This window comes from Pholcus phalangioides, unplaced genomic scaffold (assembly GCF_987345545.1).
Source record: "Pholcus phalangioides strain wild (caught in Gottingen) unplaced genomic scaffold, Ppha-v1.0 ptg000042l_1, whole genome shotgun sequence".
NCBI lineage: Eukaryota > Metazoa > Arthropoda > Arachnida > Araneae > Pholcidae > Pholcus > Pholcus phalangioides.
In genome coordinates, this window is record NW_028301628.1 from 32,866,123 (window position 1) to 32,889,465 (window position 23,343).

A 23,343-nucleotide genomic window follows, 5' to 3' on the forward strand; every position below is an offset into this window, starting at 1 on the left:
GGTGGCTCTTTTTGAAACAAATCCTGTATTTTCGTGATACTTCTGTAAAACTCAACTAATCCTGCTTTTCGAGTATTTGTTCTGAAATAACGGAAATTTGATCTTCCACGTTCAAAAGCAATAATAATCCGTAAAATAAATTAATCCATAGAAATAGGGAACACAAGGTATACGATCAAGAAGATCCTGTAATGATTCCGTAAATAGCTTTTATCCTAGTGTTTACTACATTATACAGTATAATTAATATTTTATAAATCAACGCCAAAGTTCTCTTTACAGACTAAATACACTTATTCCAGCTTTTCTGCCACTGATTGAATGCGTTGGAAAGTGGTGGCGTTTTTTGTCAGGGTGTCCCATGCAGCACCTTGTGCTGTTCTACATTTCTTCGAAATCATTCAATTTACTCCCTTTGAACTATCATTTCATTTTAGGACATATCGAAAAGTCCCCGGTGTGAATATCCATTTCATTTGTCAAGATTGCCTAGATAGATCTAAAATTTATACCTACTACAGTAAAAGTCAGGTGTAACGAGTACGGCGTTCAACGAGAATCTCGCTATAACGAGTGATTTTCAAATAGCTAATGTTAAAGTCACGAAAAATATTCGGTTACAGTGATTATGAAATATTCGCTATAACGTCAAAAAAATTTCAGGTTCCCCCTTTAAAGACTTGAACAATACTATCACTTATCATCGCACATGCTTCTCGTAAACATTTTTCTGAGGTCCTACTTCTAACAAAGGATTAGTCACATTTTCCACTCCCTCTTCATATTTTTAGACCTTTTCACTATTCACATTGGATATGTGATGATTTTATTCGAATTTTGTCTCTCCCACTGACTAAGACGCTCACTGCCATATTTGACTGGGACTTGCAGTTTAAAGTCGCGTCCGAACGGTTGAACAAATCGTGCTAAAAAAAATTTCCAATTAGCAGAAAAAATATTAGCGATCTGTAAATCCGTGGAATTTCGCAGTAATGTAATAATTGAGAATCTCAATTGTTCTTTGTCTGCTAAATCGTTTTGAGAATACGAAATTTTAGGCAAAAGACGTCTTAGAGAATCAAGTTCTGTGAGACCAAAAAATCAATTTTACGACTGCAGTCCTACGCATCCCTTAATATTAGAACAAAATAATCTAAAAGACGATTATAATGCAGATATAGCACGCATTTTTCCAATTTATAACCTGACGGAGCAAAAACTTGAAATTCGCTTGCAACGAGAAGTCCGTTGTAACAACAATTTTTCCTGTGATTGTTAGCTCTCACTATTTTATCTCTCACAGCCATTTTATTAGATTCGGATAAAGTCTGCGATCGTTCCATTTTTTCGACATCTTACATTCGACAAGAGTAGCGCACGTAAAAGGATACCCCAAAACTTTAGTTGTCTCTTAAGGATTGATATTAAAATGAGCGTGACGCTGATAAACTTGGATATTTTTTTATAACATGGTCATCAAAAACCTTTTTCCACATTTCAATTTTTTCAGAAGTATGTATTTCAGGTTTAACGAATAACGTGGAAACGCAAGCACGTCGCTCTAAATTTCCGTTCATCTCGAAAGTAAAGAAAACTTACAAAACTTCTAAGAGAAAAATAAATAATGTGGATTTCTCTTTCAAGGGATTTCCATAAATCTTAGCCTCATGAGTGACGACATCATAGGCGAATTTTCCCGGCGAAATGTCATCGTAATTTGAACCCTATATTTTTTGTAGTGGTAGTTCGGGATCTTTTTGATCACACCTTGTATGTAACTTATCAGTTTTAAGTACATCTTTCGGAAGCCGAACTCTTTAAATCCACGTTTGTACATTGTGTGAAGGATATTAATCCCTCCCCCCCTCCCTCCTTAGGCTAATTTCCGTTGCTGTACAAAATTGACTTTGCCTTTATTGGCCACATGGATTGGCGTGTGAAGAAAAACTTGGTTCGTGAAATAGTCGAAATTTCTGTTAATTAACTCTGAGACATTTCTTACTGGACGGACGCTTAAGCTTTTATTTACTGACGGTAGTTCAAAGTTATAAGTTAAATATTTAGTATGTACTAATTAATTGTTTAAAATTTTTTTTTAAAAATTTGGCAGGTAATTACAACCGAAATGACATACCAAATAATTCAATTCAGTCATTTATTATCATTTATATCCATATTTTTATTTGTTACAGTTTTCTTTCATTTTTCATAACGTAGTTGATAAAGGCTGAAAGAAATATTTTGGCAATCATCAATTCCTTTTCCATGCCTTTTCATTTTCATGAAAGTTTCTTGAAATTTTTTTCTTCCAGTGAAATCTTTGATCTCGTTCGAGATTAGTTTTTACTATGTGTTTATTTAGTAAGTAATTGATTGAATGTTATGCCCTGAAATGGATAGAGAATTTGTTTTGTAGAAAACGTTTTTGTACTCTGAAAGTTTGTAAAGTTTTCTTATTTGATTGTCTTATTCACTGCTTACTTGCAAAAATTTTATATTTGTAAAGCCTTTTTTTTTTGTGAAACGTGTGGGGGACGATGACATTTTCTCTTATGGTTTTGTAAGTAAAGCAATTACAAATACAAGGCCACAACAGGCAAAATACCCAACGAGGTGGCTGAGAAAGTGTCTATATAGTAGTTTGTTGGGTAACTTTTCCCGTTTATGAAAATTCACAATCATGAGTTCATGAACTATAATTTTGAATTTCTGATGTATTTTTTTCAATAATATCTTTCTTCTATGATTTAACTTTAATATCTGAATACTTGTCATTCTACGATCTAAATATACTGAAATAAACCACAGTAATTACACCACGACACAAATAGTTTTTTTTTAAATTCATGTGCAGTAGATTTTCACGTTCTATTGAAAGTTTCATCGGTATTTTTTTTCCGTTGCAATGAATACAATCACAAGATTTCGGGGGGGAACGTTAGGAACTTTTTAGGGAGTTTATTTGATTTATCGAATTTTTATTTAATAAAAAGAAGCTTGTAATGTAAGAAGCATGTAAGTGAAATTTAAGTTTTTTAAGCCTGAAAAGTGCATCATCTCATTGCAAGGAAACAACGACGGTGTTAGTGAGATATCTTCCCGTGGTGTTGTGGGTGATATATCAACGCGTTTTCACTGCTGTGAGAATCTGGCTAATCGCTTCGTTTCGATGCCGTGTTTCTGCGGTAGGAACGCGGGACCCTATCCGCTCCAACTCCCGGAATTGAGATGAGTTTATCGGTGCACATCCAACGTGCGTGTTGCTACTTGTTTTACGCCTATGCCATATTTTATACATTTTTTTTTTACTTAAAAGGCGTGTCTTCAATTACTTCATTCTTGTACATTCTTAGAAGAAATGAACACGAATCGAAATATGAAACGAAATTCATCGCTATTAGGAGAATATCCGGGGAAAACCCGAAATATAAAAAAAATCAGTGTTATTGAAAAAATTGTTTGGCGAGATGTCATAATAATAATTCAAATAAACCAAAATTTAAAATTGCTAAGTTTCATATCTTGGAGATGGGAAATTTTTTTAATAATTTAAAAAATAGATTTGATTACATTTTGTATTTCAAATATGATCCTACATATCTTTTCGAGCTCTTTGTGGATTTTTCATTCTTTCGCTGCTGTTTTGCTTTTCTGCTATCATAATGCAAATTGATCATACAGGAGTGAATATGTTGTTAAATTGATCAAATGATATGCTCGCATAATAAGTGTTTTTTCTCGTCACAATTCTAATCGTAACTTTAGTTTTATGTTTATGAATCTTTCGAAACATGTTGTGGATAAAAATAGCCATTAAAATAAAATACTGTATATATCTATATTCTACATTGCAATTCGACGTTAAACATTTTTTTGAAAGTTTTATTTTTTATTTTTTTGTGGGGGGGGGGGGGTTACAAGTGGAATCCTTTATTTAACTATATGGTCGATTCCGCAGTTTGAGTTAAAATTTTCTTCAGTTCGATTTCTCTCTTGGTGATAGATAATATTAGTTCAAAAATAGACTGTAACTATAAATGTTTATAGTTTACGTGCATAATTTTTTTTTACTTTTTCTGTCAGCTTTTTTTGCATTTCTTTTTTGTTGAACTTTGGTAAGAACGGGTAAATACGGTTCACATTTTTTTAATAGAAAAAATGAAAAGATTTTTTTAAATGATTAAAACAATCGAACTGTATCACGTTAATAATAGCAAGTTACAGATTTGTTATAGTGGTTGGGCTATTTGTAATAAAAAAGGAAATTCTATATGAATACTCTGGAAATTGATCGAAACTATATCTTAATTTGCAATTATTGGGAACCAGAATTTCGGTAGATTTTCGTGATCGTTTTAATCGTTTATGTGTGCAAAATTCTGTTTGGACATCCTTAAAGTTTTCCTAATTCTGTGAATACACACCAACTTCACACGCTTTTTTTTTTCTCCTTGTTTCTGATCGGCATGTCATCTTATCGTTATTTGTCGAAAGACATCTAGGAAACTAGAGCAAGTACTTGTATGCCAATGTCTGATGTTTGATTCTGTTATTCAGTGAACACTTTAAACGTGAATTTATCGATATCTTTGTTTCAGAATCTTTTTGAACTGAAATAAATACGTATACGCTGCCGAAGATGAATACTTGTACACATGTCGTAATATATTGTTTCTTTTCTTATTAACAGTTTAATTAGAGCCGAGAATCGATTAAAACTTTTAATTTGTAAGTTTTTAATCGACTGATTAATCAAACTTTCATCGAATGTTTTTCGTAACCTCGCATTATTAATTTCTCACACACCTATGCTCTAGGTGTGAACAAATGTAGGAATAGATTAAGAAAAATAGGAATAGATTATAAAATAGACAATACATTTTGGTTCTAAAACTCCAATTAAATTCCGTCTGAAACTGAAATCGCCAGTTTTCGTTGAACCAACTTGTATTTCCCCATGCCGAAAAATTTTCATCAAATTATTTATTCAAATGTTTTTAAATGTTAGTGATCCAAAATGTTATGGTAATAATATAAGACATCTAATCGGTCTAGTTAAATTAATAAAGTTAAATTAGTAACTTTTTACGCAAATTTTAATCGAACTTTGATTGATTGATTGAGTCGATTAACTCAACTAAAATTTTTAACTGCAATTAACCGTCCCGATCAGTCTATTAATCGGACCAGTTTTTGTTTAGCCCATTTGCATCATAAGCGCATATATGCGCGGAATTTTCCTGGCCATTATCACCAAAGCACATATATATGGGCGCGAGTTTTTTATGCATAAGAACAAAACACTAGAGTACTATCATACTGTATAAAACTATTAACTTTAATTTTTCAAATTATTTTCAATGTATATCTTTATTGAACTAAGTAACATTATAAATTCTTAGTGTATGTCAGTTTGTTTTTCGATTTTTTATCATTTTGAAATATTTAACATTATACAATAAAAAAAAAAATTTTGGTGATGTGGGCCAATTTTCCGCTTTTTCGAATGATGCAAATGGGTTAAATCTATTAAAAAAATTATTGTAGTTGCTAAAGAAATGTTTTGCTATGAACTCTGTTATTTTAGATTTCCTGCGTAATTTTGCTATACTCACTGCTTTGTCGAAAAATCCACTTTTCCCCTGATTTCTTTTCCTGGATGATTGATTCATTGCTCGTTGGTGAAAAAAATTTCAGCAAACAAAAAACCTGATACCTTTTCCTAGAATGCCTTTCGAAATTTATTGCACATTTCACACAAAAATCTGATTTTCGTCTTTTTTTCCCGCGATAAGATAAGAAAAAAAAATAATAAAAACTCTAACGATGTGTCATTTCTTTTTTATGTATTCGCGAAAATTGAAGAAATAACACTGTCCGTGTTCTGATTTCACTGCAATCTCCGTGGAAATCTCACTATGTACAGCTTAACCAGTTTTGTATTGTCTTTTTCCTACAGTCTACGCGAAAGGGACAGAAGTCGACGAAAACCATCATTTGGGATTTTAAATGACTACGTATTAAATTTTTGACTTCCGCGAAGTCAGTTCATTCCAATTTAAATAGTAATTTTCACATTAAAGTTTTTCCAAAGATCTTGGGTTTGTTAATAGTTCTCGAGTTAATCGCCAGGTCTGCTTTGCAGCGTTCTCCAGGGAACTTACAGACTTCCCTTTAAACAGATCCAGTTGTGGCAAGAAGTAATGCGGACACCTGCGGCACTGCAGGCATGATATGAGCTGCAATAGGATCCCGTTCAACCGATCCCCGATGCAGGTCTCGTCCCATTCGCGCTCCGATGGATGTTTGTCACATTCGTAAAGGACCAGGGTCTTTAGATGGTATCCTGATATTGGGCTTCCCGGCAGGTCGAGGTGACGATCCCGCAGCGTCTTCAAGATGCTGAGACACTTTGCTCTGCAGCCACCTTGCAGGAGGCGATTTTCGGCTTCTCCGAAATTCAAAACCCACGCATCCCCTTCCATGGAAGACTGCTTTCCTTGCAATGACACACATTCCTTCGAGAGTAAATCGAAACCCTCGGTCTTTACTTCTGCTACGAGATTAGGATTAGGCCACTGTGAATGAGGTATAGGCCAGTGTGCTGCTGATCTTGGCCATAGTCCGCTACATCGAAAGGCTGGCGTGATTTGCACCACGTAGCGCTCGCGAATCCTGAGCTTGACCTCGGTAGTGTCAGCTACCATCTTGACGATGTCTCTGTACGTGCACTTGTCGCAAGCTTGCGCTACCAGGGTCTGGAATCTGGATCTGATCTTCCTGGCCGACAGGTATCCAGAGGCAGTGATGAACTCTACCCAGAGGGACATGGATCGCTTTCGACCGTCGCTGAGCTTTAGCACGGCACATCCCGGTAAGGATCCGTCATCTACGAAATTGAATACTCCCATTTGGTTGAGATACAGGACGACTTCGAATTCTGTTTGCGAGATGACGTCGAAACCGTCGTACCTTCCATTGCAATCATTCAGGGATGATATGAAGCGCGGTTCTTGCACCTCGACTTCCTTCAGCACGTCTTGGACGACTTTGCATACCTCTCTGACATTTTTAGCGATTCCGCCTTTTCTCGGTTGCACCCGTTCTCCGTAAAACTTATTCAGCTGATACAGTAATTTAGATTGAGCCGAAAGCATGTCCGAAGGTACTAGCATCTCGTCTCTTGTGTTTACTCTGAAGCGCGTGCTTCTTAGCAGCTAAGAAAAAATAATTGTTATTCAGATAAAGCTTCTCGCTATCAGTTCGTTAAAAGGTTGATTAGAATTTTCTCTCTGCTTTTGTTTTAGTTTGTTTTAGGAGTGAAATTCAAACCAGACTCTTATTTTGCTGCTCTACGCGTTCCTGAACGTTTTTTTTTCTCACATCAAAGTGGGCGTGTGCAACTCCTTGTGCGGCATGCGCGATATTCGTTGCCGCCCTTTTCCGTCCGAGAGCCAACCAGCATGCTTCATGCTCCGATAAATGTTCCATCGGATTGCACTTCTCCATCCACCTGAAGCTGTCGAAATTCCCGACCTCTCTCTCCGACCGATGATGATTGTTATTATTTTCGTTTTATACGTTTATTATTATTTTTTTAAAGTTCATAGGCTACTATTGAAGAGTGAACGTAACAAGGCCGTTTGTATTCACACGGGTTTTTGTTAAATGCATGATAAAAAAAAGATCAAAAAGGGGGGTACATTTAACCACTAGCAATTTGAAGAGACTAGGATATTATGTATAGGTATTTCAACATTCTTTTTATCGTTATTTGTTATGGAAATGCAAGTGTTAACGTGTGGACTCCTCCTGCCTTGTAAAAAGAGGTGGAGGATATGTTATTTATTTGGTCACACGAATTCATTAACTGAGATTTACAGAATGATGGTGATTGTTATCGCGTTTCACGTGCCATTTTTATTATTATTTCTCCGTTTATTTTAGCTACAACGCTCCTCGATGAGTTTTTATTTATCTGTTTTTTTTTTTGCTTATTCGTATTTTTATAATGATTGTAATCTCTGACATCGAGTTTTTGTTCCCATAAACTGAAAAAAAAACTGCACATACGATGACGCTGGACACAATTTGTGTTACATAAACATCATGAAAAGCTCAGACTAACATTTCTGGGTCATTTAGTGAAGCTTTTTTTGGGACGAAGTCCCCAGGGAAATTGAATTTTTGTAAGCAAAGTATGTATCGCTGACTGACTTGGCTCTGTTCTAAAGTACAAAACTGCTACCTTCAGATATTAATGACTTGCTACCGCATTTATATAACCTGACGTCACATGGGGTCTTGCAAGGACCTCCAACGAATTTTTTTTCTCATCATATCTTATAAATGTCAAAAATCTTTGACTGTGATGAACTAGGAAAGTCTTTTTTTCAAATTTTCCTTTTTGTCGGTCGCTTATTATGCTACTTTTCACAAAATATCTGCTTCGTTTTAGTTTATACCAATTTTCAATTGGGAAAAAGTCATTGTACTAAAAATTCGATCGTCAGCGATGGACGATGTTTTCTAATTAGAAGAAGCGGGTCGTTGAGTTCTGAACAATAGAATTATAATAATTAATTCAAGAATAGACTTAATCTAGCCATTATTTTGAAAGACCATGAAAGATTACCATCTGGAAACGGTAACAAAAGAGTAATTCTAGATAGTGCTTAGTCAATTTATGTTGCGACGATAATGAAGTGAGGAATGAAGCAGGTGGAAAGAACTATCGGATTCACTTAACCCATATTTGACAAACATTTAATTAATCAAAATGTTTTTATGAAATTCTCATTTGATTTTTCATGAACTTATCATTTTATGAAAATTCAATATGACAAATTCAAGTGGTATTGATGTAATGATAATCTTTAGTCTAAATGTATAAATGCTTTGTGACCATTTGAAACTGCTGTATAAATACTAGGACGATGATCAAATATTATGGGTTAAAAATAAAAAGCGCAAGAAAAGGAAAAGGCCGGTTTGTTTGTGAATAGGCTTTTTCATTGAGCCACTGGCAGACAATTAAATATCAACCGCCTTTTTCGACAGGTGTGAAGTTCGAATCCAGGTGAAGGGAACGAAAACATAGAATTTTGGAATCGCGTTTTAACTGTAGGTCCTGGTCTAGTTACCTCTCACGTACGCGGAGGCGTATTTACAAGAAGGGCTATGCGGGCTTTAGTCCAGTTCGGAAAGTTGTAATAGTCGGTGGTCAAGGTAATTAAATATTTAAACGGAGAAGGGCGGCAAAATTTGAATAGCCCACCGCCACAAAAGCCATAAATCCGCCTCTGCACGTACATATAAAATAGGTTTTTTTTTAAAGTAAATCTGCGTTCCTCAACCTATGAGAATTGGTCCGCGACGATGGCATAAGTGGTCCACAAAAATTATTCACCCATTGTAACTGATATTAGTAATATCCATGTGGTTTCAATTAAAATTATGCCATGTTCATACTTATGTTCGCCATACATCATCGAGGAGAATGCGGGAAACTAATCTTCAATCCGGGATATCACTAAGTTTTTGCCAAAAATTTCAATTTATTGCTTCAAATGCAATTTGCTAACTACTGCTAAAATTGCTGAAGGGTGTGAAGATATAGTGCTGCTACAAATCGCAGTTAACAAAAATGTACAGTATTTCACGGAAAAAGTATTCAAATGATCTGATGACTATATTTCATTGAGAAAAATATGGTAAACTGAGATCTTTTTTAAATAATAATCCGTAAAATACGAGACATCACCGATTGTCATCAAGACACATTGCCAAAAGCAGGCACAATCACCGATCGTAATTAAAATTGGTGAAAATTTGTGGAAATAACGTTAAACTTGCAAATGTGTGAAGTGAATAGCTATAATTTTTGCCATAATTATCATAATATAATTTATACTATTATGAAAACGCTGTATGTGTGTGTGCGTCTTTAGTAATTATTACAAATTCAAATAAGTATCATTGAATAAACGGGACAAATGTATAAAAAAATCGGAACAACGATAATGGCCCTTGTTTTCAAAAAGGTTGAGAAACACTGATGTAAATTATTAAATAAACCACAGACTTTGATTTACGCGTGTTTTTTTTTTTTGCATGCTTCAGATTACCTAGTCAAGGAAAAGTGGGGAGTCTGTTTTCAAACAATTCTCAAAAATTATTTGTCAGTAGGAGGTCAAAATGTTTCATTGATCCCACTTCATTGGCTAAATCGATGAGAAAAATTTTAATCGTGTGTATATATATATATATATCAATCAAGTTGTAGCATTTGCTAATTTCAAATATTTTTGCTTGTGCCTAGAGACCGGAAGTTCAGGCAAAATGCCATAAATGCCTTTTTTTTGCCTATTTTCAAACTTTTTTGTAAAAATGCCTTTCTTCAATTTTTCCTGCCATAAATGCCTTTTTAACATTATTTTAAGTTCTTGAATTTCAGAGGCGATATTCTGTAGAACTTGGATATTTTTTAGCATTGAGAACTTCAAAAAATTTCGCATTCCAAAATCTTCAACATTAAGTATTAATTTTTATCAGGAAGCCTTCTCGTCCCGAACATTGGCGATGGGCATAGAAGTGACAGACTTTTCATCTCTGGACATATACGTAGCTTTCAGATAGAAACCAACATACCGTCGAATTCGCATCAAGATTGTAAGCGTTTTGGACACGAAAGCAACCCATGTATAAGAAAAGCCAAAAATAAATTAGAAGTTTGTTTTTCCAATTGATTCACATGTTTTGCTTATGCATTGCACAGCACTGTAGTTGAATAGCTGACCAGTGACTGTCCCAATAACCCATTGGTTAACTTCATGGCTACACCATAGTGGGGGATAAGTGCTGATAAAGCTCTACCCCAGGATCTAATGTTATTTCAATTTCTTTTATTCAGTCATTTATTTTTCACAAAATAAATGCACTGCAAACAATCGCGTTCAGTTATATTAGATGTGGAACAATCATCTCCTGAATTTGAGAGATATTTTTTTTAAAATCGATGTAAACCGATCTAATACATAACTCAATGTTTGAAAGTCTTGAGAAAATATATCGTCGTCATAAAAATATTTTTTAAGTAACTCCATATAAAAACGTTATAATTTTGATATTTTTAATTTCAGCTAGCACTATATTTTTGCGCTTTAGGTAATTACATTTTAAGTATTCGATTGACTCGAACTGCGACCTAATTTTCCTAATTTTGAGGGATCACAAACACTTTTTCTTTGACATTCAATTAATTTGACTCGTAATGAAATTATTATTGGAACAGAAAAGATGTAGTGAGTGCAGTCAAGATTTTTGTCTATTTTCGGACCCTTTATATGGTAGCTTTTAGTTAATTTTTTTAGTTCATTAATTATAAATGCCTTTTTAGTGCCTATTTTTAAGCACTTTTAGTGCCCTTTTGCCTGCCTATTTTTTAGTGCCTAAACTTCCGGGTTTTATTAATGCCTTACCCTTTGGTATAAGTGAAATGTTATAGGGTGTGAATTAATTATTTTATATGCGTATTGTGGCAATAGGCGGCAGGTTTGTCGCACAACAAACTTTATGGAATTAACCGAAAATTGTATGAATATACAGTACCATGTTATCTCCTCTTTTCTAGTAGATAAAAGAAAAAATTGTTTTTCATTTTTTATAGATAAATTCATAAATAAGAAATTGCTTTTTAGAAATATTGAAATTTTTTTTGAAGGTTTTACTCGGTCCTTTAGAAAACTTTCAAAAATTTATAAAAGATAACTTGTAAAAACAACTTCTGATATAGATAACACTAAATTTGTTTCATATCGATTTATTTAATCAAGTAAAACCAATGAAACGTTCTGAACTCTCACTCAAAAAATTTTCGAAACCGAGTCTCTGACGCCCTGCTTTTCATTGATTGGATAATCTAGATTTCGCAGGATGAAGGCGAGTTGGTATTTCCCATGATTTTAAGCATCTAAACTGGTATTTTGCTCGCCTTTGCCAAACCTTTTTTGGTGGTTGTTTATTCATTTGCGAAAAATACCATGAAATTTCATGGTATTTCTCAAAGAAAAAGAAATAATCATTATGTAATTGTGATTTGTCGTTGAAAAAATATAGGATTGTAAACATGAGTAAATGAATTTAAATGATTATATTTTTACAGTTAGATAACACGCAGCTGAAAAATTCAATTTCACTGAGGTTAACTCAATTTCGTAAAGTGAATCCCTAGAAAATTGGAAATTCCATGTTCAGTTTTTTGATCAAATGACTCGCGTTTCACAAATTTCAATGTGGAAGAAAAAATTAATTCTGTGATGGAATCGGTTTGATATCATGTTAAATCCAAAAAATACATACGTACAAACTTACGTCGTTTTTAAATGAGGTATTTTGAACATTAATAAATATAAAAAAGTGGGAGTTTCTTAAAAGCTTATTAAAATGCAAAGAAAAAATTCATGCCATTTTCATAGTTTATTAATTCTCTTAACTAAAAAAAAGCGTTGACCAATTTCTCATTTTTTGAACACCTTAGTAATTTCTTTTCAATGTTCTTAGTGCATACTTTTTTTTTCTTTTTTTTTTTTGTGTGTAACTTTCAAATAAATCAGTGTCTCTGGTTGCAGAAATTTTTACCTATTTCGTTAATACATTAAAGATATGTTCCAGGCAGAAATTGCGTGTCTACTGGAGGAACGAGCATACACGAATAATCTGTTATATACGCATCGCTTATTTACTCATGCTCAATATTCTCATATTTAGCCTGTAGGGAAATGAAAATACGACTTATTAATAAGTTACATTACACAGATTTAATTGAATAATGCAAAGGGAATCTGAAGTTTCATCTTCGAATGAAGAAATTGTATATTTTAATAATTGAATAAATGAATTTGTGGATACACTATATGTCAGTGCTTTTTTACTGCAAGTGGTGGAAATGGAAACAAGGTTTAGCACTCCCGATCTGGAATAATGTTCACTTTGGAGGAGATGCTGTACTGCAGTGTTTAAAGAACTAGAGATGCCAGAGAGCTGTGTATGTTGTGTTTGTGTACACTCGTGTCTTATCGCCCTTTTGCACTGGCTTCTCCTGTGTTTGCATTGACTCTTGACTCCACTCCGTTACTCACCAAAGGAAGGAGAGTGATGAGGAAGCATTTTTCTACTCCGTGAAGGGAGACTTCGCGTTCGAATATTATCTCTATAATAGTCTTTTTTTCCCCCATCCTTTTCTTTTGAAGCCGCCGAGTATTGATGCAGTCTAAAAATCCCCTTATGGTCCCGGAATCGCTATTCGAATACAGTGAAATCTCGATATAACGATACTATGTGGACCAAGAAAAAAATCGTTGTAGAGGATCATCGTTATATTTAGAGGCAGTAGTTTAACATTTGAGTGGAAACATTTCCAAACAAGACTCGAAAAAATAATGTTGTAGAGGGATTTATCGCTATATCAAGTATCGTTGTAACTTTATCGAATATATTTGAAACATGCACATGACGCAGTATAACCAGTTACTACATTAAGTTCATTTATATGTCTATTAACAATACAGTCGCCCTCGATATTTTCAAAACTCATTGCTCCATTTAGAAGAAATCGACCCACCTCTGAGGACTTCGTTAGTTATGAACAAGTCTTTAACAATGTCGAGGCAACCGAACAATGCATCAGGGCCTCTCGACGTCCGAGGGGGCCCCCAACATGAACTACATTATTAGATGTAGAAAGAGATTAGCATACGGGTCCCAAATGTTGTATCTGCCTCATGGTACCTTCACTCAACGGTATGGCACTGGTTATGAACAGTGTTCCGATCGCGTCAATAGACCAGCAGAATCATTTCTAACATCAATCTTTTATTTATATATACAATGCCACCAAATTATAACCGGCTCACGGCCTCACAATAAAAATGTCTGTCAATCTCTTATTTATCAAATTTTGTGTGAAAACGTTCTGTAGCCTACTTGTTGGTTACAGCACTCATTACAACTTTCGAAACGAATTACCGACAAGTACCGTGGTGCCACCGTATTCTGTATAAATTTTAGAAATTTTCGTAAGTAGCTTCTGGTATGTGAAAGGTTTTTGTGAGCTAATTTCACTGCGAGTAAAAGTAAATAAATGTTGATTGTTATATAGTTACGATATCTATACGATGATGAAATAATTCATCACAGTACATGCATCTACGAATTTTATTTAGTCTGATGGCAGCTGTATAGTTTTCGCACCAACCTCTCCAATGAACTGAATCCTCCCAACTTTCTGGGTTCCATTCTCGAAAACAGGTAGGAAGCATGATCTTTCGCAATCTGCTGTAAACTCTAGATCCCATCCATTTCCATGGTGTGACGAGGGTGATTCAATGATCAAAATGTTTTCCCGTATAAAGTATCCTGTCGATCTCGAAATCGATAGTGTTGTTTCGGTGACAAAAATCGATGTATCTAACGATTGAAACTATACGCATATTTCTTATGACACTTGCGATACGTTTAGAAATACCGCATTCTTATTTCATTAATTTTGTTGTCAGCCGTGTTTTATCGTCCTGAATTTTTTTCTTTGAGTTTTTCGACGTGACTTTAGTGAAACTAAGGAACGAGATGCTTTTTTGGTCTATTAATGGCGAGGATATCTTTTTTCTCACTCAAAACTGAAGCTGGAGGGTGCAGGACGATAACACTACACTAGCTATAGATTAGGTACGTCTGGATGCGAGTACCGAAAATTACTGAGAAAAGAAATGCTGAAAAAAGTTGTCTCCTACTCGTTTCTTTTCGTACGCTAGAGTTTCGAAATTAACTTCACTTGACGAATTCATGCCTGTGTGTGCGTTTTTTTCCCAAGAGAGGTTGCAGTTGCTCGTTTTGTGCTATGGGGCCATTCAAGTATTACGTCAGCAGAATTTTAGCCATTTTTTACCCCCCTTGTCAGTAAGTCAGATGCCCCCTCCCCCCTTATCAGCAAATTTTCGTCAGCACTCTCTCCCTCCTCCTAACGCATATTTGAATGAGATACATACGCGCATAGTGGGGCTTATGCTACCCTCCCGATGATAAAACAAAAACAAAAAAAACAAAAAAATTTTTTGATGCAAAAAATGTTTAAAAACAAATGTAATTTGGGAAGAAAAATATCTTTATATGCTATTATAATCAATCTCTGCTAACTTCAATGCTATCTGAAGGCTAAGAACGCAAAATTTTTTCTTTAAGAAATTCATTGCGACCCACCCTCTAAGCCACAAATGCAAAACTTATGACCCTCGGAGATATCTGATGTGGTCCGCCACCTCAAACCTAATTTTGGTGAAAATGAACTAAGCGGCAAATTTACAGATCGCTTAAATGATTCGTGGCACAATTCCAGAGTATTTAAGTGGCCCGTGACACATCTACAAATCACTTAAATGATCCACGACACATTTAAAGAACTCTTATGTGGAATGTTTCACAGTTTTGGAGCACTTACGTGGCCCGCAGTGCAGTTCTGCATCACTCAAATTACCCGCGGGACATTCCCAGATTATTTAAGTGATCAACGGCATAGTTACACATCATTTGAGTGACACGCGACACAGTTTCACAGCACTTCGAGCGTCCCGCTACACATTCCTAGAACACTTGAGCAGTCCGGACACATTTCCAGCTCACTTAAGGATCAGCGGGGCATTTAGAGATCGCTGAAGCGGATCTATAGAGGACTTATCAATAGGACGAATGTTATTTCGGGTGCCCACAAACTAGCGAAAATTTATTCTCGTTTTTGGTACACTGAGTAAGATGCCATTAAGAATATCTCATATTTTTTATAAAGGGTGGTTGACGACGTAAGCATTATTCAGACCTCCCCTCCCTTCTTTTCATCAAAAGTTAGCAAACCCGAGACCCTCTTCGCCCCCATCGATGCTGACGTAATACTTTAATGGCCCCTAAAGCTGTTATGAGTTTTGAATTCGGAAAGTTTCGACGTATTAAGTCGTACTAAACAAAATTGCTCTAAACAATTCATCTTTAAAAGCGATTAGTAAATTTACTGTAAGCCTTCAGAAACATTATTTTCCGGGAAATGTCTAGTTCCTCTTGCTATGCTATCGATGTAAAGTAAATACGCTGAAGAGCCAAAAAAACTGGTACACCTGCCTAATATCGTGTAGGGCCCCCGCGAGCCCGCAGAAGTGCCGCAACACGACGTGTCATGGACTCGACTAATGTCTGAAGTAGTGCTGGAGGTAATTGACACCATGAATCCTGCAGGGCTGTCCATAAATCCGTAGGAGCAAGAGGGGGTGGAGATTCTGAACAGTACGTTGCAAGGCATCCCAGATATGTTCAATAATGTTCATGTCTGGCGATTTAGGTGGCCAGCGGAAGTGTCTAAAGTCAGAAGAGTGTTCCTGGAGCCACTTTGTAGCAATTCTGGACGTGTGGGGTGTCGCATTGTCCTGCTGAAATTGTCCAAGTCCGTCGAAATGCACAATGGACATGAATGGGTGCAGATGATCAGACAGGATGCTTACGTACCTGTCAGAGTCGTATCTAGACGTATCAGGGGTCCCATATCATGCCAACTGCACACGCCCCATACCATCACAGAGCCTCCACCAGCTTGAACAGTCCCCTGTTGACATGTAGGGTCCATGGATTCATGAGGTTGTCTCCATACCCGTACACGTCCATCAGCTCGAAGCAATTGGAACCGAGACTCGTCAGACCAGGCAACGTGTTTCCAGTCCTCAACAGTCCAATGTCGGTGTTGTCGGGCCCAGGCGATGCGTAAAGCTTTGTGTTGTGCAGTCATCAAGGGTACACGAGTGGGCCTTCGGCTCCAAAAGCCCATATCGATGATGTTTCGTTGAACGGTTCGCACGCTGACACTTGTTGATGGTACAGCATTGAAATCTGCAGCAATTTGCGGAAGGGTTGCACGTCTGTCACGTTTAATGATTCTCGTCAGTCGTCGTTGGTCCCGTTCTTGCATGATCTTTTTCCTGCCGCAGCGATGTCGTAGATTTAATTTTTTACCGGATTCCCGATATTCACGGTACACTCGTGAAATAGTCGTACGTGAAAATCCAAATTTCATCGCTACCTCGGAGATGTACCATTTCTCGTGCGCCGACTATAACACCACGTTCAAACTCACTTAAATCTCGATAACCTGATATTGTAGCAGCAGTAACCGATCTAACAATTATGCCAGACACTTGTTGTGTTATACGCATGCCTGTACCAGTTTTTTTTGGCTCTTCAGATTATATCATTCATCGAAATAGACGAGTGTAGAAACTTTGTGGAAGTTATATAGAAGTGTTTCGAGACATTTTATGGCGTATTTTGAAAAAAAATATGTTAGAACGGATGTAACGGTTTAGTGTAGTTAAAACGTTTTCTCTACATAAAATGATAGAGACGTCCTACAGTGTCTAATTACGGCCCAATCGATTCTTAATGCCCGGTCGTAAGTCGACGGCCGTTTATACTTATATTTATTATTATGTACGTATTCATTTGTTTTGTCACTACGCACTTATTAAATATACAGTCGTCCATCCGTATTCGCTGGGGTTACATTTCAATTTGACGGGTAATTTTTATTATGTGAGTACGCAAACAAATGGAAATCACACTGACGAACTTCTCGCAAGAAAGCGTTTGGATTCGTGGAATTGGTACAATACAGTCGAACTCAGATATAACGAAGTCGCACGAGAACATGAAAAAAATCACAAGCATCCAATATTCGTTATAACCGATACACGATAAATACTCGAGTTTAATGAGAGGAATCCACTTGAAGCAGCGTTTCTCAACCTAACTTTCAATGTCCGCGAAGATGGAATAAGTTGTATTAGGAAAGAATAAAGTGGAACCTCGCTACATTGATACTCGATATAGCGATAAATCCTTCTACAACGATACCCGATATAGCGGTAAATTGCTCTACAACGATATTCGATATAGCGATAAATCCCTCTATAACAGGAGCCTTCAATGCGTGGCCCACATTTGGCACTCAGAGCTTTTCGTCGTGCCCGCCGATCATTTTCAGAAAATGGTTGAAAACATTAAGAACGATTAATTCTAGAATTGATGAAAGAAATAATTTCGGAATTGATGAAAGAAACAGTTTCGGAATTGATGAAAGAAACAATTTATTTCGGAATTGATGAAAGAAACAATTTATTTCGGAATTGATGAAAGAAACAATTTTGAGATTATGAAAATTCAAAGTTCAATTCTAGTTCAAATTCAAGTTTCAATTCTAGAATAAATGAAAGAAATAATTCTAGAATAAATGAAAGAAATAATTCTAGAATAAATGAAAGAAATAATTTTTAATAAATGAAATAATTTTTTAATAAATGGAAGAAATCATTTTTTTAGAATAATCATTCTAGAACAAATGAAATGAATAATTCTAGAATAAATGAATGAAAGAAATAATTAGTGAAAAAAATTATTTTGGAACTTATCAAAAGTGATAGTTAATGAAAGAAATAATTTCAGCATAAATAAAAGTGTCCAATTATTTTTGCCCCTGTTTAACTGAGAGCCACATAGGCCCCTTCTATTAAGATGTAACTAAATTACTAGAGTTGGTGGCCCGCCGCCTTTGTGAGAAGTGTCAATTCGGCTCGCCGTGTCTAAAAGATTAAAGACCCCGGTTCCATAACGGTATATTTTTAAGAGATTTTTAAGTCGTACAGATTTTTTTTTATCATTTCGCTCCAAATCGTCTTGAGGTTCGACTACGTCACTTGTTTTCATTCTTCCAAGAGCATCTGAACATCGGTGTTTTGCATATGATCACTGAAAATGTTGATAAAGCTGTTGATATTTCCACTTTCTCTGTAAGACACAATGAATTTCATTAATCAACTAATTAGTTTTTCGCGATAAATAAATACCTTCAAGTGCGTTTTCTCATGGTACTAACAATGCAGATTTAGAAAGATGCTAACAACAGCATAAATTTGGTGGCGCGTGATAAGATAACGATATAACGGTAATTCCTCTACAACGATATTTTTTTTTTTGGCTCACGAATATCGTTATATCAAGGTTCCACTGTTGTAACGATATTGACAAGTTTGAATAAAATATTAGACCCATGTACAGTTAGGGTTCTACAAGTGTACGCCACGGCTTCTTGGAGATTCCCCGACCTTTGTCAGAGGCGAGTTGTCGATATTGACGTGCGCCAATTCAGTGCATTGAAAATGGCTCTTTATTAGACTATTCTGGGTAGCCTCGAATGAATGTGATGAATGAATGCGGGTGAAAAAAATCTAAGAACCACTGCTGTAAGTGGTACTTTGAACTGTTACAGACATTTTAAGGATCCTGGGGTTCACAAAGACTAAGAAACGGTGACATCAAACAAAAGATTATGCTATATTATTATTATTATCCCTCTTTATCCGAGCGGTTTTGGAAATTAACAGAACTAGCTATAGATGGCACTAACAGAACACGGCCATAGTCCTTCTCTTAATAGTATGATTGCTTAACCGTACATGCACTTCGTGCAATTCCTCGGTGGAATTTCTAATGAATCGGTACATGCAAGAACGTGTTGCGTGTATATGTATATACGTGGCCCTAAATGCTGCCCTTCATGTTGAACTTGTGCTTCTTTTCGTAATCTTAGTGCTGCCATCTGTGTTCCGTATTTTGAAGTGAAGATGTTAAATGATTGAGTTTTTATGTTTTGTAAATATCGTGTTGTAGGTCATTACATTCGTGTCTTAAAGTTGGAAAACTGCAGTCGAGATAGTACACAGTAACACTTCGCATTCTTCACATTCGGACTTCGTTTCTGAAAGAGAACTTTCGATTTTATTATAAAAAAAATTAAATTCTTGTGGAAAACTTTGTTGTATCCGATATTCATAAATGTGGCAATGCGTTATAAGCGGTATTTCTTTTTGACAGTTTGGTGTCGCAGATTTACTGGGACGGAAAAAATTAGTTTTTATCGTTACTTCGTAATACCCGATTTTTTATAAGCGGGTTCGGCTATTAGCATCCGAACACCAAACCACAGTTATTTCAAAGCATTGCGCATCAATTGAATTTTGTTGTTGTTATTATATATTCGTGTGACATTAGTTTGTCCAGTACAATCATTCATCTGTGGTAATTGTTAAGTCCACCGATGAACTCGTATGTATGATACATGCGTATACATTCATATTTTTTACTGTATATATTATTCTTAAAGTCCTCGTGGGAACCTTTGTGGCGTCAATATCATGTGGATTACGATCTTTGAACGTGAGTAGGGGCTCCTGTCGCCAAGGGTCTTTTTTGATGGACGGAGGTTGAAGAAAGAATTTCCAAGGGCCCTGTCGTTCGTCTTTTTTTTTTTCCATGCTGATGTGCCGCGCCGACCTGTGTGTGCGGTTCTTTGCTTTGGAGGGTCATCTCGATAAGCCTTGGTTCATTTCTAAGTTATTCCATTCTGTCTGTGGCTTTTCTGATAAGCACAAGCATACAACGGATCTTATAGACAAGCGAGGAACAGCGGTAGGGGAGAGGGAGGGGATTGTTAGAATAGTCAAGCAGCCAAAACAGTTTCTTTTTGGTCCTCTGGTTAGGAGGAAGAAAAAGAAACTGGTTCATGGTAACTATATGTATGCATTCTTTTTATTATTATTTTGCTAGTTGCATCGTATCTTGAGAAGAATACAGTTGACAAGAAAGCAACCGATTTTTTTTTTTTGTTTCATAGTCATTGAAATTCCTTTGTGAATAGGCCATTGGAAATAAACTGCTGAATAGTACCGAAAGCCACTTCTGTACAAATAATAACAAAAATTAAAAATATGTGTTTGAAATTAAAATTCGGCAGTGGAAATGTCATATCTGTTGACTCTTTAAACGTTGATATTGAAGTTTGTGAATTTCCGTTTTCGTCAATGAAATAAATAAAATTTGCAACATTCGTTAACAGGGTGGCCCGCCGATCAAAATATAGTATCTAGAAGCGCACGCACACACACTCTTAGAATTAATGAAAAAATAATTTCAGAATTTATGGAAATTCATATTTAATGAAAAATAATCTGAGAATAAATAAACTTTTCCAATAACAGAGAATCTCTTATTTGATTCGGAGTGCTGGGCCCCGTTGGGCTCACTTTCAAGACGCCACTGTGTAAATCTAGTATTGGAATTTCTAAAAGAGAAGTCTAAAAGATGAGGATCGAAGTGGATGATTACTCGAAACATAGAGGAAATTCCAATCATTTTCAAAACTGCAATTCACAGAAACTGTGAAATTATTTAGTCGGAGAGAAACTGAATGAATCGATATTCTGTGTATAACATTCTTCTGAAACGCAACAAAATCGACCTATTTTTATGACTAATGTTTTGTGGTCTTCAAAAACAAATTGCATTAGATATTTTATCATATTTTGCCATTGTGCCATTTTTGCTACATTGGAATTTTTTTTCCATGAAAAATCACCGCTGCATGTACAGTACTAATGCAGCGTCATAGTGTCAAAAGCCACGGAGATGCTCCTTCGAAATTACCTTGGAAATAGCTTTGGTTTGTGAGAAAAAAGATAAAGAGAAGAGTATATATATACACATATACATGCAAATAAGTCATGCAATAACAAGAGCTTATAATCCCAGGGAAAATTTTCGTTATACCGGACTTCTCGTTGTAAGTGAATTTCAATTTGCCAGGTTATGAATTGTAGAAAATTCAAGCTATATATCTGCATTGTACATAATTGTCTTTTAGATTATTTCGTTCCCAATATTAGCGAATGAACAGGACTCTCCATTCGTGAAACTGATTTTACTGATTTTTGTTCTCGAAGCACCGGAATCTCAGACATTTTGCATAGAATTTCGTATTTCCAAAATGATTTAGCCAACTCTGACTGAACAAAATTGAAATTCTCTTTGCAGGCGTTATGGACCAGTTGAAAATTCCCTACTAATCTCAAAGTCTTCTTACCACGATTTGTTCAGCCGTTTGGAAACGAATTTGAAGTACGATTTTCGGTAAAATAAGCTATGGGAGTGACCGTAGTCTCGTAATATTGAGAGAGACCAAAGTCGAATAAAATTGTCACATATACAAAGTGTATAGCGGGAAAGCCCAAAAGTATTGAAAGGGAAAAAAAATTGACATTTCTGAATATATTCTTTGTTAGAAGTACCTCAGAGAGAGGGAGAGAGAATTTTTTCGGAAAATATTTGTTGACGTCATAACGGAAGTTAAATAATTTTTAACTTGTTATAACCTATAATCGCTATAATTTTTAACATTAACTGTTTGTGAATCACTCGCAAATCGCTTGTTATATCGGACTTCTACTGTGCTTCAAAAATAGAAGTGAAATTTTCAGTTTTTCCCCCTTCGCTGGAAAAACTTGCAAGAACTTACAAGCGTTCAAAACTTTCGAGAAGACTCGATATTTTACTTTCTGAACGATTCACCATCAGGTACATTTTTTTTACTTTTCCTGAAAAGGATCCACAGTAATTATTCTGGAAAAATAAATACATTAAGCACGGGCTAATTCAGATCCTCCCTTCCCTTGTTTTGTTGACGTGACCAGGTGCAGAGTTTTCGTCGACTTTATTTTGGACTCGACGTTCCTCGCGTTCACGTAAATTCCTCTTTTTAGAAATAGAAGGAAACATTTTCTTTGCGCCCCTCCCCCCATATCTGCGAGAAGAAAAGTAATTTTGGGATCAGGGCTTTCCCTCGGAGAAAAGAGAGTAACCTAGTGGCTTTTATTTTTTTTATTTTTTTTTTTGCCTCCAAGTGGCGTATATAGCTAGTAATCTGTAAGTCGGCCGCTTTTGATGGCGTGTAGAGTGGGTCTGCTCTCAAGTCTGGAGTGTGTTAAACTGTGACCACTTTTCTGTCGTACTCGAATTTCAGTGAAGTTTGGTGGGAGGGAGACGATGAAAGTCTTCATCCCGCCCCCCTTATTAAGTGTTTCCGCCTAGTTGGTCATAGTTGACATGAAGACCCGAAATTTTCTTTTCGTCAGATTCGTTTTCTTTTCTGTTCCTTTAACGTGTAGCCGCCGGAAGTAATGCGCCCGACGCCAGCTGCTATTATACAGTACGCTGCAAACGCAGTGCAGGTTCTCTTCTGACGTTTTTTATCCTTAAATGAACGAGCGCATATTTACGCATGTACATGCGTACAAAATGTGTTACATTTTTAACGCATTTTTTAAATTTTGTAAATTGAGCTCCTGTTGCTATAACATTTTCCGCAGCAATTAATCAAACTATTAATTTTTTTTTTTTTTTTTGCATTTTCGTCGTAAAATAATC

At 35.8% G+C, this 23,343-nt stretch overlaps 2 protein-coding genes across 2 annotated transcripts in view; one reads left to right on the top strand and one right to left on the bottom strand.

Moving 5' to 3' along the window:
• Positions 1-23,343, top strand: part of rg (A kinase anchor protein rugose) — a 152,755-nt gene that overhangs the window by 93,195 nt on the left and 36,217 nt on the right. The window lies entirely within an intron of this gene.
• Positions 5,729-7,350, bottom strand: LOC149064911 (protein mab-21-like 2). Its single transcript, XM_089254732.1, has one exon. It carries the CDS (start codon positions 7,173-7,175, stop codon positions 6,078-6,080), a length of 1,098 nt encoding a protein of 365 aa, XP_089110858.1. The 5' UTR covers positions 7,176-7,350; the 3' UTR covers positions 5,729-6,077.

Coding starts and splice junctions, on each gene's coding strand:
- LOC149064911 (XM_089254732.1), bottom strand. CDS start 7,175: ATGCTAGTACCTTCGGACATGCTTTCGGCTCAATCTAAATTACTGTAT.